This window comes from Arabidopsis thaliana, chromosome 4 (assembly GCF_000001735.4).
Source record: "Arabidopsis thaliana chromosome 4, partial sequence".
Classification (NCBI taxonomy): domain Eukaryota; kingdom Viridiplantae; phylum Streptophyta; class Magnoliopsida; order Brassicales; family Brassicaceae; genus Arabidopsis; species Arabidopsis thaliana.
This window is the reverse complement of record NC_003075.7, coordinates 15,598,912-15,614,730: the sequence shown is the minus strand read 5'-3', so window position 1 is coordinate 15,614,730 and position 15,819 is coordinate 15,598,912. Positions and strand designations below refer to the sequence as shown.

At 36.7% G+C, this 15,819-nt stretch overlaps 4 protein-coding genes across 7 annotated transcripts; 1 reads left to right on the top strand and 3 right to left on the bottom strand.

Annotated features, from left to right (window-relative positions):
* The first annotated feature begins 186 nt into the window (after positions 1 to 186).
* On the top strand, positions 187 to 2,394 carry AT4G32340 (Tetratricopeptide repeat (TPR)-like superfamily protein). The gene is made up of 3 exons (NM_119386.4): positions 187 to 922; positions 1,271 to 1,446; positions 1,861 to 2,394. Exons 1-3 carry the CDS (start codon positions 512 to 514, stop codon positions 1,988 to 1,990), a joined length of 717 nt encoding a protein of 238 aa, NP_194960.1. The 5' UTR covers positions 187 to 511; the 3' UTR covers positions 1,991 to 2,394.
* Positions 2,392 to 5,826, bottom strand: AT4G32330 (TPX2 (targeting protein for Xklp2) protein family). 4 transcript variants are annotated; one of them, NM_119385.3, is made up of 9 exons: positions 5,625 to 5,826; positions 4,730 to 4,941; positions 4,400 to 4,645; positions 4,247 to 4,287; positions 3,992 to 4,063; positions 3,775 to 3,874; positions 3,621 to 3,692; positions 3,426 to 3,536; positions 2,392 to 3,334 (listed from the first exon to the last, which is right to left on the bottom strand). In NM_119385.3, exons 2-9 carry the CDS (start codon positions 4,928 to 4,930, stop codon positions 2,864 to 2,866), a joined length of 1,314 nt encoding a protein of 437 aa, NP_567893.1. In that variant the 5' UTR covers positions 4,931 to 4,941; positions 5,625 to 5,826; the 3' UTR covers positions 2,392 to 2,863. The 4 variants fall into 4 exon arrangements, with proteins under 4 accessions (NP_567893.1, NP_974659.1, NP_001119094.1 ...); NM_202930.1 differs by having other exon boundaries at positions 2,446 to 3,334; positions 3,775 to 3,871; positions 5,625 to 5,819; NM_001125622.2 differs by having other exon boundaries at positions 2,456 to 3,334; positions 5,614 to 5,826.
* Positions 5,827 to 9,330: 3,504 nt separating this feature from the next.
* Positions 9,331 to 12,010, bottom strand: APX6 (ascorbate peroxidase 6). Its single transcript, NM_119384.4, has 10 exons — positions 11,771 to 12,010; positions 11,580 to 11,682; positions 11,356 to 11,471; positions 10,764 to 10,834; positions 10,563 to 10,605; positions 10,380 to 10,476; positions 10,203 to 10,286; positions 10,002 to 10,123; positions 9,795 to 9,861; positions 9,331 to 9,599 (listed from the first exon to the last, which is right to left on the bottom strand). The coding sequence occupies exons 1-10, from the start codon at positions 11,952 to 11,954 to the stop codon at positions 9,497 to 9,499; spliced, it is 990 nt and encodes a 329-aa protein (NP_194958.2). The 5' UTR covers positions 11,955 to 12,010; the 3' UTR covers positions 9,331 to 9,496.
* A 123-nt stretch (positions 12,011 to 12,133) lies between these two features.
* Positions 12,134 to 15,256, bottom strand: SD2-5 (S-domain-2 5). The gene has a single exon (NM_119383.4). The coding sequence runs from the start codon at positions 14,759 to 14,761 to the stop codon at positions 12,296 to 12,298; it is 2,466 nt and encodes an 821-aa protein (NP_194957.2). The 5' UTR covers positions 14,762 to 15,256; the 3' UTR covers positions 12,134 to 12,295.
* Between the last annotated feature and the right edge of the window lie 563 nt (positions 15,257 to 15,819).

Sequence of the window (15,819 nt, the reverse complement as noted above, 5' to 3'; positions counted from 1 at the left end):
CAGAATCAAATTCTTTGATCCAGTTACTTACGTCTTTCCGTAGCCAATCAAATTGAAATATTTTCTTTAGGGGTATTCGATTATGGTGGTCCTGAAGCCTATAACAATTGTTTTCCGATAAGATTTGATATATATAAATAAGGGAACAATCCCCAAAAATGATATCTAGTTAAGATAGTCGTAGAATTTACAGAAAAGGCTACTTATGTTTTTGGCCTGATAATGCAAATACTTTCAAAATGTTTTATTTGCTAACTAGCTTTTAGTTTCGTTCTCGTATCTAAAGTTAGAGATTAACTTACTATTCTTGTATTACGATAACGTTTTGAATGAACATGTAATGATGCAAGGGTGTAACCAAAAATGATAAAACTTTGGGGTCAATTTGATAATATTGACTAATAGTGTGGGGCTTGACAAGAACCGGAAACTCCATGATATTTTTGCAGTCTAAATATCTTTTCATCTCTCTTCTCTTCCTCCACTGAAATATTCCCCACAAGAACTAACAATGATAATGAGAAGCGCGTCTTCACTGGACCTTAACCTACGCGCCGCCCAGAAACCGTCTGTTCCAAGGGTGGTAACCACGGCTCGAACCGTCTCTGCTGCTACTCCTCGTGTTGCTAAACCGATTACAAGAGCTTCTTCAGATGGAAACCTCTACAAGATTCAGTCGCCGGAGAGCATAACGAAAACCATCAGCGTATATCACGAAGAAACGGCGTCTTTGAGGGTTTTGGAAGGATCTCGACTCCCCCAAGGAGGTTCCAACGGTGGATTTGGTGGTAGAGGCGGAGATGGTGCCGGAGGTGGCGGTGGAGGTGGAGGTGGGAGCGTAGATGGTTATTACGAAGAGATGATCCAACGTTATCCCGGAGACACTCTCCTTCTCTCTAACTACGCTCGTTTCCTCAAAGAGGTTTGTTTTAATCTCCTCTGTTTTTCAAGATAAGGGTTTTTAATTATACTTGCTAATTTGGGAAACTTTTATTTTACTCTTTTGACAAAACCCACGTGATACTTTATATAGAGACAAACTCAGACAAGTTAAAACTAAGTACGTATTATTGCTATTAAAGAAGTCGAGCTTTGTTCTTGATTTTAGGTTTTTGATTGGTTGAATCTACTAATTCATGTATTAACATTTTGGAAACGTAAATTTATAGATTTCATCCATTAACAGTTTTTCAGAAGAAGTTAATGTGTATAAAAAAAAAAAGGACATTGAGGAGATATTATTAAATTTAACATGTCTTAATTTGTGAAGGTGAAAGGAGATGGGAGAAAAGCGGAGGAGTACTGTGAGAGAGCGATGTTGTCTGAGAGTGGAAGAGATGGAGAGTTACTGTCTATGTATGGAGATTTGATATGGAAAAATCATGGAGACGGTGTTCGTGCTCAGTCTTACTATGATCAAGCTGTTCAATCTTCTCCTGATGACTGGTAAGTTTATCGATAATCTGCTTTAGACCGTAGAACCCTAATGATCGATATCCGAAAACTATGACTTGACTTTAGATTTGGGATTTCCTAAAGTCTCTCCATGAAGTAAGTTCATAACTTCAAACCATGTTTTGTAGATTTTTAGATTATATCATATGAATGGGTTCATTGAAAGAGACTGAATGTTTTTGTGGATCAAATGTTATTTCCTCTATATCCAACCTTTGAAGAAGTGATTGGTCAATTTGTATCAGAACAATAGCCTCACACGTCAAATATGAAAGAGACATCATTCATATTATTTTTTTCTCTATGCATCTGCAATTTAAAAGTTGTGTGGCACTAGATGATAGAATACGTAATCATTGATAGATAAAAATTATAATTTTGATATATGAATGGTATTTATTGCAGTAATGTTCTTGCGTCGTATGCTCGGTTTCTATGGGATGCTGAAGAAGAAGTGGAAGAGGAAGAGAGTAAACATCATGAGGATGGTTTCTCTGACTCTACCTATAACCCATCTGTATCAGTTGTGTCTTGACTCTTTGTGCTGATGTTAAACCGGTGTAATACAATGAAAACTCAAAGGTCCGGTTTAATCAGGAAAATATCTTCTGCACACATTGAAGTAGATTGATGCTAATGTGTATCAAAAGGTCCAAAGCCGCATTATTGTTGCAAAATGCGGATTGCAAAGAAGATAATAGTGGTTTGTGTCCTTAGGTTTAGAGCTAAAAAAGGTGTGAAAATGAGACTTGTGAGCGAATCAATTATTGATCAATGGTTACGAGAGATGTCACGCTCAACTGTCGTTATGTCTTTGACAGTTGCAATTTGCCCATAAAACTTTCTTGCTAGAGGTTATCCGCAAACAAACCACTAATTCAACCTCTTAGCTACAATATCTTCATGTACGTTTTTGTCGAAATCTCAAAATCCATCTCCTACAATATCATGTTTACTAATTACACTTTGATGGATAGCCACAAAATTTTGGAAAGAAGAGAATCAATTATATAACAAAAGAATTTGCACATAAGCCATAATAACAAAAATAAGAAAAAAGGAAAAGAAAAGAATACACAGACAGAACGAAAGCAGTATCTCCTGAATATTCACCTTTTAGGATTGAAAGCATCAAAAAGAAAAAGAAGGAAGATCTTGACATAAAAGAAAGAAAAAAACACCTTAAAAGATTAAAAACATTACCATCAAACATAGGAATATATAAAAGCACAGCAACCTTTAGAACCAAATCCACATGATTCTGTCCACTCTTTTTACCCATCTCTTCTCATATAAGTTTTGGCTGAAGATATATATAAATATTATACGGTTTCTTTCTCTCTTGTCCTCCTTACTTAATGCAAGAGATATGATGAGTCTTGAGAGTAATGATCGTACCGCAGAGTTTTTAATGCTCAACAGCAACCGCTTCAGATACCTCAATGGACTTGTCGGCTCTGTCTTCATTCATCCTTGGAGATACAGTCTCATGTGAATCTTCTACATCAGCATTGGATGATACTGTCACTTGTGCTTCCTCTTCTGTGGGATGTGAAGTCTGGTTTACGGTTTCTGCATCTTTTTCAAGTTTCTTTTTCTCAGGTCTTACCTTTGCTGGGATTATGGCAGCTTTTGCTGGGGCGGGTTTTCCATCGGGGAGAACTGTTTTCTGAGATGGCAATCTTGGAAGTGACTTGCGCACAGGTTGCTTCTTCAGATCAACTGTTGGCATAATTCCCTTTGCAGTTGGGTTATCTTTAGAAGCTCTCTCATCTAGGCTTAGCCTACCAAGGCGAGGGGTTTGAGTTTCTTCAGAATCTGCTCCAGAAGCAGTCTTCTTTCGCCCGAGTTTTGGAGATTTTGGTCTCGTTGGTGGTATCTTCTTGGACGTGAACAAAATTTTTACAAGAAACGTGAATATTAGTACTTAATATTAAGTGAGATCAGGTTTGAGCATAGAGCAGAAGTACCTTCTTTAACTCTGTTTTAGGCGGCTGAGGTTCTTGATAAAAGCTAGGCATAGGTGTGGCTTTGAAGTTCAAACTCTTCCTTAGCATCCTAAGCTCAGCTTCTTGTGTTTCCTGCGAGAAACCAAGAATTTTGTTTTGGAGGAGGCCAAGCATCTAAACACTATGACAATAAACAGGGTGGGTATAGGAGACAACCTTGGACTTGGCTTGCATGCTATTAATTTCCTCTTCTTTTGCATGAGTCTTCTCCTCAAGCTTAACATAGAACTGCACCATATGAAAGCAGATATATGATTACATGTAATTATTTTTGTGGCGAGAGGACAATCTAGTGAACCAGAATGCTAACCTCTTTTCTCTTTTCAGCCCGTTGGTCACATTTGAAACTGAATCCATAATTTGGAAGTGCACCAACTTTACGAGGTTTTCCATCGTCTGCTTTCGGACTACTAAGAAACCATCAAGTTATTTTATCAACATAAACGCAAAAATGAGAGGCAAATGAAGAAAGGCCCCAGCTTTCCACAAGAAAGACGAGATGGTAAATATAAAGGTGAAAGAAATACTTAGAAGACTGAGTATCATCTTCAGATGTCTCATGGGCTTGTTTCTTTTGAGACTTTGGTTTCACCTTCTCCCTGTATCAAAAAGGGAATAAAACTTCCAGTTTCAATGATTGATTAGGAACTAACAGATAAATGACAATACTTAGCACCAAGGTCTAGATGACATTTATTGACAAATGTTTTGGGTTCTAGCAGTGAACCCGTAAGAAGACCATATGGAAAGAAACTCTGATTTCTAAAAAAAGGACTCAATACCCATCAGCGCTTTCAGCAGGTGCAGAGTCATGCTTCCCTTGCTGAAGGAAAAAGAAGAGATCAACAATAATCATCAGCCAGAAAGAAGATCACATCCAAATATGCATAAGCTAAAGCGAAGAAACCTAGAAGCAAATTGTGAGGGATGATTACCTTTGTGACTTGTGCCTCTCGCCCATTGAATGATTTGCTCTTAAGAGGATTTGTTGTCTGTACATTAGGAGCAACAGAACCATTTGATGCTGCCACTTTAGCATCTGCACTTTTGCCCTCTTTGCTCTTTTTGATGTGAACCGATGAATTATTCTTACCACCTGATAGTTTCTCATGCCTTGGCTTCCGTTGAGCTTTTTCGCCTTTCATACACTTTGAATCATCTACATGTTCAACTTGTGTGCCCTACCATAAAAGGGGAAAACACAAATGTTAGTCACAACTATTTTATCCGACAGGCAAGTAGATTGACCATCCATAGTTACAAACCTCAGCTGCCTCCTTGACGTGTTCAATTGTATCCAAAGTGGAACTGTTTGCCGAATTCTCATTCTGACTTTCTGAAGTAGTGTCCACGGTTTCGACAGAAACAGCCCCATTTTCTTTAACACATACATTTTCCATTGCTAAACCACCATTTGCAGGAGCAGAATCAGTCCCATCAGCAGCCATGATACTCTCAGGGTCCATAGTATAGTAAACTACAAATCAACAAAATATAGAAGAGACAGAAAAGGAATTAGCACACCACTAATAAAACCGTATTGTAGAGTATACCTAAAATAGCATTCACTTAAATCAGAGCTTTTTCTAGTGTTTCTGAAATGAGCTATACATCAATCAGCATTGTCAGTGACGAATATTGAAGCTACATTTTTATAGTGTTGAACATAGAAGCACTTGTTTATCCAATACATATACATAGTCTACTCATAATGGTGTATATGGATCCGAAGATAATCCCTATAAGTCAGGTTTTTTCAAATCATCTAATCAACATTTTCTGCCTACACCACAGGATCAACGAGAGCAAATATCCACACAGGAAAAAAAAAAAACAGAAAGAAAAAACCTAACTTGTGATTACTGAATCGATCTAAGTAAACAAATCGGAGAAACGCAAATCAAACCTGGGAGTGGAAGCAAATCTAATGCAGACAAAAAACTAAATCTAGTGGTAGTGAGCTCACTAGTGAATCGGTAAGTGACAGTTGTAGTTTCGATCTACCGACACTCAAAACCATGAAATGAAAACAGACAAGTAGATAAGTTCCACAGATTCATAAGAACATCCGCCATTTGAGACAGCAACCAAATAGAGAAGAAAGAAGAAAAATCAGGCAAGAAAACAAAACATAAACACTAAGACGGACTTGTTGCTCACCAAACGCAGTCAGAGAGCAAATCAAACATCCATTGAAGCAAAAATCGAAGGAATGGGAGAAGCAGAAGAAGAACAAGGACGAGGTTTTCACAGAGTTGAGATTTCGATTTGTTCTTGATTTTTTTTTTTGATTTTTTTTTGGTTTGGGGTTTGTGAGAGATGGATTCTCGGTCTACACAAGTTTTGATTCTGTCTGTGAATTAAAAAAAAAAAAAGAGAGAGTGATTATTTTTTTCTTTGAGAAGAGAAAAAGGAAAATGACAAAACGTTTTTAATATTTATTACAGCGGCTATTCGAAATCTAAGTGCCACGTCATTATAGTAATTACGGTTATTCGGTGGTTTCCTTTTTTAATTAATCGTGGGATTGAGGGGGGGGGGGGGGGAAGTTTTAATTAAAACTCTTTTAATTATTATTATTTTCCAGTATTAATCTTTTAAATCCATATTAATTTTGCTGTTAGCCTGTAACAATCAAAAATCTGAATTAGATTTTTTTTTATTTTTATACTATAATTCTAGAGAGTGTACATTGCGATTTTCAACCTTAAAAATAAGCGCATGTTAACTCTTTCACTCATCTTATGTAGTAGAATCGTATTACAAGTTGAGTAAAATCCACTAACTGAATCTAGATGGGACATTTCAAAAAACATATGAAAAGTTTAGGATTATAAAAAAGAGACATAAGTGGTTGGCAAAAAAAAAGAAGAAACATAAGTGGGAACCAAGTCCAAATTAATACTTGTTATAAAAAGAAAACCCGGAATTAGGGGGGATTTTGGATATGGTTAGAGATTGCTTTTGATTTAAATACAAGAGAAAGAGAGAGAGAGAGGGACATGACCTTCTCATTTTCTTAATCAAACGGTATAAACTTTTCGTTAGTTATACATAAAATTATTGCAATCGCTTTATTAAGGTGAACCAATATCATCCCCCACACTGTTATCATATACTTTACTCTTAAATGGAACCTTTTATTCATCTTGTTAATTAATTAACACCTTTAATCAGAACTATTAAAGCCACCTCATGGAATCTTTTTATTTTTCTTGATATATATAACCAACCCCTTAATTTTAATATTGAGGACAAATTTTTAAAACTAAAGATAAATATAGAGTCTAGTGGTTTGTTGAATATGGGTATCATGTTATATAACTCGTGTCAAATTTGGAATTGTGTGTGAAATCAACAATGATAAAAGATTGAGTTTTTCTTAGACGAATATATGATGGTACAATTTAGTTAAATTATTATGAAGTACCTTTTTCACCAATCAACAATATTTCAAAGTTGGAATATGTAAATAGTGAGTAATTAATAAGCAAGTACAGCATTTCCCATTTTATGAATATAAAAAAACAAGTGTTACATATTTAAATACATGCACCCACATGTACACACCCAAAAGCTTGTGGTAGGCCAAAAGAATTAAATCAAATAATGAAAGTTTATATTTTAAGAAATCAAATGAAAGTTAACTACACTTATTTCGTTGACTACAGAGGAAGTAATAGTTTATTAGTAATACTTAAAAGTAACTATTAGAAAACTAATCAGCGAACTTAGTAGGTGTTGCTCCAGATCTCTTTTCTTCCCAACATATATTATATCCTGTATGATTTTGGTCATCAGCTTTCATGACTCATGAGTGACGCTAAGTTTAACAATTATAAAATTGTAGCACATTTACTAAGAAAAAATTATATTATGCAGTACTAGATTTGAGAAGAAAGATATCAGTGACTTTGATACAAATTATGATGTTGATCACTGAGACACATAAAACACTTTGGCAATGCAAAAAAACAATAAGAAACTTATATAAGAATACCAAACATATATACATTATTGGTTACAATAAACAGTAACGTCTCGTCTAGATGTGAATACTGGAGTCAAGAACGTAACACAGTTCGAAAATGTCAAATAATCTCTTGATATGTGTTTCAGTTTTTACGGTTTTGTTACCTTAAATTGTACAACACGACTGTTTTGCTTAGTGAAAAAACGAATGTCTTATGCTATTTAACGTTGTTACTTTCAAAGTTTTTATTTGCATCATCCAAATATGTTGGGTTAATACCTCAAATTTTACGACAAAAAAAAAAAAAAAAACCTCAAATTTTAGTGAGATTTATTTCGTAAGAATATCATAAGTCATTTTTTCATCATCGTCGACAACTCCTCACACATGCATTATTTTTGGAAAAAGGTAAAGTAGCGACACTATTACAAGTCAATAAACTACTCAGTTCGGTTGTGTGATAACACCATAACTGTACATGAATGTGTATATGAACTTGTTATAAATATTAATACTATCCATCATTGATTTGAATTATAAAATATTGTATCCATATGTAATAAACCGTAAAATATAAGTAAAATACAAAGCATTAGACAAAATAAGTATCCTACCATGCATGTTCCCAACTAGTTAAGTTTGATGGGTTTTCTATTGAAATTTATATAATTGAAGTAACTACAATTTCCTTTACTAGAAAAGTGGTAACAGCTAAAAAAGGTATGATTATCTTGATTAGCACTGAGAGAGATAGAGTGATTAGAGAGTAAGCAAAGTCAGATTAGACACAAAAACCACTTTTATTAAGAGACAAGTTGGTCCAGCGATTAGGGTAAGATAGAGGTACCAAGTACAACAGTGACACCTTTCCTTTCTTGCTGCTTCTCAAAACTTTCTCCCTCCATCATCTCTATCTAATCCCAAAATTTCATTATCTTATCTTTTTATTTTCATACATTTTTACTCCATTTGTGCTTCCTTTTCCTTTTGTTTCTAACTCAGCATTTTCTTTCTAAATTTTTTTAAATGATTTATTATTGGGATTAACAATTGGAAAACCTTTTTTCATAAAACTGATATATCCTAATAATGTTTTCATAAATAATTTAAATTAGTAAATTGTTAATTAGAATTATAGTTTTAATAACAAATAAGTATTGTAAAATGATTATACTACTTTAGTTATCAATGAATTTTTTCAGATCAATTTTTTTTTTTTTAATTCCATGAATCTTTTTGAGTATCAATTCTTAATTGTTCATTTTTCCATTATTTTATTTTTTGGAACTTTCGCATACATGTAGTAGTAGTAGTATCTCAACGTGGTATGGCAATAGTCGCAACACCTTGAGACTTGGATTTCTATACATTGTGAAGTATGGTAGCAGTTTTTATTATAGATTTTGCTTTTATGTTGGTCGGTGTGTATCCTTGTTGGAAGATTCGCTTCACCATTCACATATCAAATTTTATCTTATCCAATTGAATGCGATTGTACTACTCTTTGATCACGATGTATTTTAAATAATAAGAGATAATGACTAGTAGCCAAAAAAAATAGGTTGTTAGACAAAACACACATGTTAATATCTCTTTTGACATAGAAACGGCATATTCCTATAAAAACTACATCTACCTACGACGATTCGTACATGACCTATTCCTTTTCTTCGTGTCTAATTACTACATGAACAAAACATAAATTGTAAAATCTACTCGACCTAACTTATAAATAACTGCTTAAACGACATAAATCGTAGCGGTTTTAGCGTCTCGTTAAAAGTCAAAACGTCCGACTGCTGAATAAAATTCAAACACTGAAGACTAGAATCGTCATCGTTTTAGTTTTGTAAAGTCAAATCAAACACCGAATTTATTATTCGGTGTGGCATAGAAGTAAGTTGGTGTCAAGTTTGAGTATCTTTTATGTTTAGTTTCGTAGTAGTAAACTAGTAAGCAGCGAAATTTTTACTTATTAGCAAATAAGCATTACTACCCAAATTATTCGGGCATGTTTGAAACACTTATGAGCTAACAAAATATAAAACTAGATTAGATATCATAACATATTCCATTTGGCCCCAGAATTTACTAGTTTGATATAAGCATTTGTGAAGTCTTCGAAGAACTTGTCTTGGTCTTCTGCATACCGTTTCACCCACCTGTGCATCATCAAACCACGAATCTATATCAGTTGAATAGTTATCCAGATTACTCAAATGGCAAGAACAGTGATCAACAGTTTACAGTCTTGCCAATGATCCTATACTCTCTAAGTGTTCATCTACTTTGAATGGTACTTGAGAGAAAAATAGGTGATGAAATGATAAGGTAAGAACTTTGAGTAGATGAGAAACCTTAAGCACTCATCATCCTGCACTAAAGCATGATCCGAAGGAAGCCCGACCATGCTCGTCATCTTAGCTACAGCATTGTAAGAAAACTAAGTAAATATACAATCTCAGTCTTACAATCAATCTTCAGAACATAGGGAGGAATGGTAGAAAACTGAAACTCTATGAGTAAAAGAACTTAAGAACCTTGTTATGACTTATGAGACTTACAAGTTGACGTCCATGGTTTTTCAAGAAGGATTTTGTAGTATGCATTGTCAAAAACTGTCGGATCTCCAAAGCCTTTACTCCCAATCGTATGTGCCCCAGATAAGGCAACAAGCTCCTGGGTCCTGGAATGGCACACAAACCCAGTGATGTTAAGTTACTCATACACATACATTGTGAAACAATTCTCAGCTAAGGACTCACGAAAATCCTTTTCTTTTGAAGCATTCTTTCAATCCCGAGGCACTCAGGGTTTCTGGAGGTAGCTTGCCTTCTGGATCAGGTTGCCTGTGAACATGAAACAATCACCCTGTTAAAAGTATAGAAACAGTGACCAGAGATCTATCCAATAGGATTAAAAACCGTTTATGTTGTGCTTACGCTGAATCAAGTCTTCCCAAAACTACTGGAATTGTTGGGCCGCCACATATTGAAACTGCTTCAGACCCAGCGACAGAGATCATATCCGCCCAAGACACTGAGATCACATAAAATGTGAAATTAGCACAAAGGCGCATAACAGAACACGTTTCTTTGGTGCACACAGTTCAAATAGTAATTTACCTGGTTGTATCTCGTCAACCTTAACCTTTGCTTTCGCTAGAACCTAACAAAGAATCCATTTTCTACGAAGATTACTTATTTGAAAATAAGACAAATCTGATAAACAAGTGCAAATAGACACAAAAAAGAGCAGTTAAAATAGATGCGAAAATTACATCCTTATTAGCTCACGCCAACAGATAAAAGAGAGGGATTTAGTGCCTTTAAGGATTTCTTCAAACCTATGTTCTCAGGTCTCTCAAGTTCATAAGCAATAGATCCGTTGATGCCACCTGCAATTGAATTCATTACCAAGAAGAACTAAGACATAGTTACAGTATCTTTCAATGAGAACAAAGGAAAATACCAGCAGAAGTATACTAAATCGCAAAGACCTGAACCTAAACCAACCAAGCTTGGTTCATCAAAGCCAAAACTGAGGTATATTAAATTGTAAAATGATAAGAACATCCTGAGAGAGCCACTGAACAAACCAGTTCTCACAATACTTGATAGTCTATTAAACTAAGCCAATAAACATTCACAAGCTACCCAAAACATCCAAAAATTCACAGATTCCATTCTAAACATAAATCTAACAAACAATTTTTACATTTGCAAACTTGTCTATCACCAACCAGTGAACAAATAAAGGAACTTTCAAATCTATATCCATGTTCACCTATGTTGAGTTTACAATGAAGGAAACAATCTAACTTATACAAAATAGCAACTTGACAAACGAGTCAGATATACTATACTTGAAAGTAAAATTCTGATGATTACAGAATACATAAGAGTCATGGAAAGTTACCAGAATGATCGTCCAGTTCAAAGGTTCCAGCATCATGAAACACTAAACGAAGCACACCAGCAGCCTTGCCCTTTGTCACCACTTTCCTTATTTCGTTTTGCATCACCGGATAAATCCTGAAAATCCAACTATCAATTTAGTACAAAAAAATTGGAAAACTATAATTTGAACAAAAACCAAATTCAGAGTCAATTACACAAAATTAAGGATTTGTTCAAACTCACTCAGCTGCGTTCCCGTTTTGCGGAAGCATATGAGACAGAAGCTGCACCGTCGACAACAAGACTACCATTTTCCTTCTACTTGCAACGAAAACATGACTCGAACCTACAAATTATGCAATTAGCCAGGACAAGTCGAAGAAAACGAAAACAGTAAAATAGCAATGGCCAACGAAACCAGAATCCGGTCTTACCAGGATCATCGGATAAGCAACGAATACGCCAGGCTCTTGACGATCTGACAACATGTTTCTCGGTCGCCGGAGAGAGCAATCGCGTTTTCGCGGGAGATTCGAATTTGCATTTGAATTTGAAAGATGAAAACGAGTCGCACCGAAACAGAAAAGTCTTAACCAGAGAAGCAGTCGTCGTCGTCATCTTTAACGGTGGGACGAGAGTCTCCGAGACCCTAGCTCAAATTTATGAACCGGGAGTTTCATTGTCTACCCACAAGCGTACAGTAAGCAAAACATTATAGCCAATAGGAACGTAGGATAGAGAGAAGGAAGACCACGGCACGCATTCCGAATGTAAAACGACATGGAGTTCTGTGACAGTTAAGAAAAACGACGGGTAATCTATGAAATAATTGATCTCGGAACGTTACAAAACTGAGTGATGGCTATTCTTTTAAGATGTAACACAAAAACAATATACAACAAAACATGGTGAGCCAAAAACCTATTATATAAGATACTAAAAATTGGCTAAAAAGATTGCTATCTCGGACCGGAGAGTCTCACGGCGGAGAGATAATTCTCACTGTTACAATCGGACGGTCCAGATGACGTAGTAGCACCGCCGTCCTCGCTGATGGACTTAAAGAAGCTTGAGTAAAGTCTCGATCCCATAGTGGAAGAACTAGGTGGCTGGACCACCGGAAAAACACCTTCAAGCATTTGAACAACTTTGCTCATCGAGGGTCTCGTTTGCATATCTTCTTGTATACACCAAAGTGCGGTTTTCATAGCCCTTTGAACCCTTTCGTCAGTCACATCAACATTCTTCATCTTCCCATCGACAATATCCATAAGCTTCCCTTCTTCCATCTTCTTGAAAGCAAAAGAAGGAAAATGGCATTTCTCCGAAGTTTCTGATGGATCATAGTTCTTTCTTCCTCCTATTAACTCTAGCAACACCATTCCGTAGCTGTAAACATCACTCTTCTCTGATATCGCATAGTTTGTGATCCATTCTGGAGCCAAGTAGCCTCTTGTCCCGCGCATTGTTGTGAAGACATGGCTTTGTTCGCGGGTCATGAGCTTCGCCAGTCCGAAATCGGATACCTTGGCATTGAAGTTATCGTCTAATAGGATGTTCTCGGGTTTTATATCGCAGTGAACAATCCTTGCATCACAATCTTCATGTAGATACGCTAAACCTTTGGCTGTTCCGAGTGCTATGTTAAATCTTGTGTCCCAATCTAGAAGAACATCGCCATCCTTTTTCCTAAATATCCATCTCTCCAACGAACCTTTGGATAAGAACTCGTATGCGAGCAGCCTATGAGCCCCTTCTGCGCAGAATCCTCTTAGCCGCACCAAGTGCAGATGATGAATACTTCCGATTATACTAACCTCGGCTCTGAATTCTTTCTTCCCTTGACCGATTCCTTCAAGTTTCTTCACAGCTAGACGAGAACCATCTGGTAAAGTACCTTCATAGACCGATCCAAACCCTCCTTGACCTAACTTCACCGAGAAGTTATTCGTCGCTGACTGAAGATCTTTGTAAGCGAACCGAATAGGCATCCCGGATAAGTTCTCCAAGAAGTTATCTTCTTCTGAACTCTCTTGAGGAGCCTCCAAAATCATTTTCTTTCTCTTATGAATCCGGAAGGCCACAAAGATCAAAACAGCGATGATAAAAACTGTTACCACGACAATAATCACTACATAAGGAAAATGTTTCCCATCATCTTCTCCGTTATCTCCACCTCCAGAACCAGTACTTGCGATCTTGATGTAAGACACAAACCCAGAGCCTCCATTGCCAGAGGTTTTAAAGCTTCCAATATAATCAAACAAGAAGCAATTACCAGAACTGTTCTGGAAGAAAAGACCAAGGCACGAGCAATTGTTGTGGCAGAACTCTTTACAGCTATCAAGATCAGTTTTCTTGGAGAACGGAGGAGCATACCCAAGAGCGAAATAGTCTACACCGTCTCCAGCACTTACTAGCTGCAAAGGCAATGTTGCATTATCCTTGGTTTTCTTACAGGGAGAAGTAATCCCGGTTTTGCAATCAGACCGAGCCCGAGACAACCCGGACACACATCCACACACTTTAGAACCCGAGCAGACATAGTAAGGCCCGCAAGGCTCAGGTGTTCCGCACAGATCGCTAGGTATTTTAGTCGAAGAATCGGCAGCAGATGCTCCGCTTCCAAGATTAGAAAAAGAGATCACACCGTTGTTTCCCAAAACAGCGATCCAAGTTGTGTTATCATCTTTATTGTCTGAGAATACAAACTGCCACAACAAAACCTGTTTCTGATCAAAGAACCGCCATGAATTCCCAAGGAGAGACGATGAAGTCACTACGCCGCCATCTTTGTTGATGATCCTCTCTCTGGCATTTGCCATTGACCAATACACTTGAGGGGTTAAGCTGTTAACAGATAAAACCATATCTCCTGATTTGATCTCAAGGGCATAAGTCATGTTGCTCGAAGAAGGACTGCTAGTGAGCTTCATGCCTTCTTTGAAAGCTTGATTCGTGATCAGAGTATCTGTCGGATGATCAAAACTCTCCCAGATCGAAGTTCCGTCAACGGAAACAACAACGAGATTCCCGGAGTCACGCAGCTCGATTCTTGAAGCGTTTTTGCCTGAATTATCCAATCTCCAAACCTCAGTTCCTTCCATCACCACATTTCCGTTGTCATCGAACACAAACTTGTCGGAATTGGAAACAGGGGAAGCTCTGTTCGCGGACCAGATCAGTTTCGTGCTGCTCTTGTGGATGATACTGAGTGTGAACAGAGTAACGGAATCTTGTGTAGTTACGAAACCGAAACCGAAGGCTGAGTTGTTGGATTCGAGGAAGATACCATCGTTGTTGATGTAATTCATCTGAGATCCTCCAAAACCTGGAGTGATGCTCCCGATGGACGCTACACCGGCACGTAGAGGATCCGGTAAGAAAACCAGACACGTTACGATGACGATGAAGACGCCTCTCATGGTCTTCAAAGATGATGAAATTCCGGTAAACCCCAGAATTGAACCCTTTTAAAAATACCTAAACTTTATGTATGTGGATGAGGTCAATGGATCTGAGAAAAGAGAAATATTCAGAGAGATGCAAAAAGACAAATCTCAGAGCTCTGACAGGTGAATAGTACGCATCTGTAAATGGAAACTGATTGGTCCTAGAGAAGCAAACAGAGAAACAAGAACTCGCTTTGGCGTTGGTGTAAAGTCCAAAACTTTCCGACGATTGCAGACCGGAATTCAGACGGAAGGGTGAGAAAGGGGGAGATCGATTAAAACCCAGAAACTGAAATGAGGAAAATAGAAGAAGTGGGCTTATTTTCAGGGATTAGAAACACTTTGATTAGTTTTTGCCTCTCTGTCTAACATTCAATGATGTTTGATTTTGGTCTTTTTGATGGAGATAGACGACAAGAGGGGTTGAAACAGAGAGAGAGAGAAGTAGAGAGATGCTGCGAGTGTCTTAAATCTCTCTGAGCCGTTTCCTTCAAATCCGTTTCCTTTTTATCTTTCCCTCTTGTGACCGTCACAAAACTTTTGGACAGATCCGACCACTTGAGTCTTTTCTCTTTTCAACCAAACATGTTCTTAAATTTTCCAAACCCTTTTGACTTTTGACTTTTCAAAGAAAAAAAGACGAAGACGACCGATCTACTAAATTGATCAATATTGCAGATTGCATAAAATGTTGAGATCATACAAATATGTGCATAATAATTTATTAAGGCAAACAAATTAATTTAAGATTAGTTAATATTTTTCTTGTATTCTTAAATATGGGTAATGGTTGAAAACTAAACAAAAATTGTTATCTAGTGTCTAATGAAATCAGAATATGGGTTGGTTGGTGTTAGATATTGTGCAACCAAAATGACCGATTGAGTTATCATTACTAGTAAAAGCCATTAGTTGAATCTAAAATAGGGTAGAGAGATAGTGGATTTATTTTCCACCTGAAAATATAATTTATATAGATGGTAATAAATGAAACATGTGGAAAAGGAAAACTATTACTCTGTTATCTAGTG

What these genes read in the sequence shown, in the direction of transcription:
- APX6 (NM_119384.4), bottom strand. Translation starts at nt 11,954, where the DNA reads ATGACGACGACGACTGCTTCTCTGGTTAAGACTTTTCTGTTTCGGTGC. An exon ending in CAAAACGGGAACGCAGCTGA is followed by an intron (nt 11,472 to 11,579) that starts GTGAGTTTGAAC and finishes TTGGATTTTCAG; the next exon opens with GATTTATCCGGTGATGCAAA. An exon ending in TGAACTGGACGATCATTCTG is followed by an intron (nt 10,835 to 11,355) that starts GTAACTTTCCAT and finishes ATTCAATTGCAG; the next exon opens with GTGGCATCAACGGATCTATT.
- AT4G32330 (NM_119385.3), bottom strand. Translation starts at nt 4,930, where the DNA reads ATGGACCCTGAGAGTATCATGGCTGCTGATGGGACTGATTCTGCTCCT. An exon ending in CCTGCTGAAAGCGCTGATGG is followed by an intron (nt 4,064 to 4,246) that starts GTATTGAGTCCT and finishes TTTTTGATACAG; the next exon opens with GGAGAAGGTGAAACCAAAGT. An exon ending in GATGATACTCAGTCTTCTAA is followed by an intron (nt 3,875 to 3,991) that starts GTATTTCTTTCA and finishes ATGGTTTCTTAG; the next exon opens with TAGTCCGAAAGCAGACGATG.
- AT4G32340 (NM_119386.4), top strand. Translation starts at nt 512, where the DNA reads ATGATAATGAGAAGCGCGTCTTCACTGGACCTTAACCTACGCGCCGCC. An exon ending in ACGCTCGTTTCCTCAAAGAG is followed by an intron (nt 923 to 1,270) that starts GTTTGTTTTAAT and finishes TAATTTGTGAAG; the next exon opens with GTGAAAGGAGATGGGAGAAA. An exon ending in CAATCTTCTCCTGATGACTG is followed by an intron (nt 1,447 to 1,860) that starts GTAAGTTTATCG and finishes TATTTATTGCAG; the next exon opens with TAATGTTCTTGCGTCGTATG.
- SD2-5 (NM_119383.4), bottom strand. Translation starts at nt 14,761, where the DNA reads ATGAGAGGCGTCTTCATCGTCATCGTAACGTGTCTGGTTTTCTTACCG.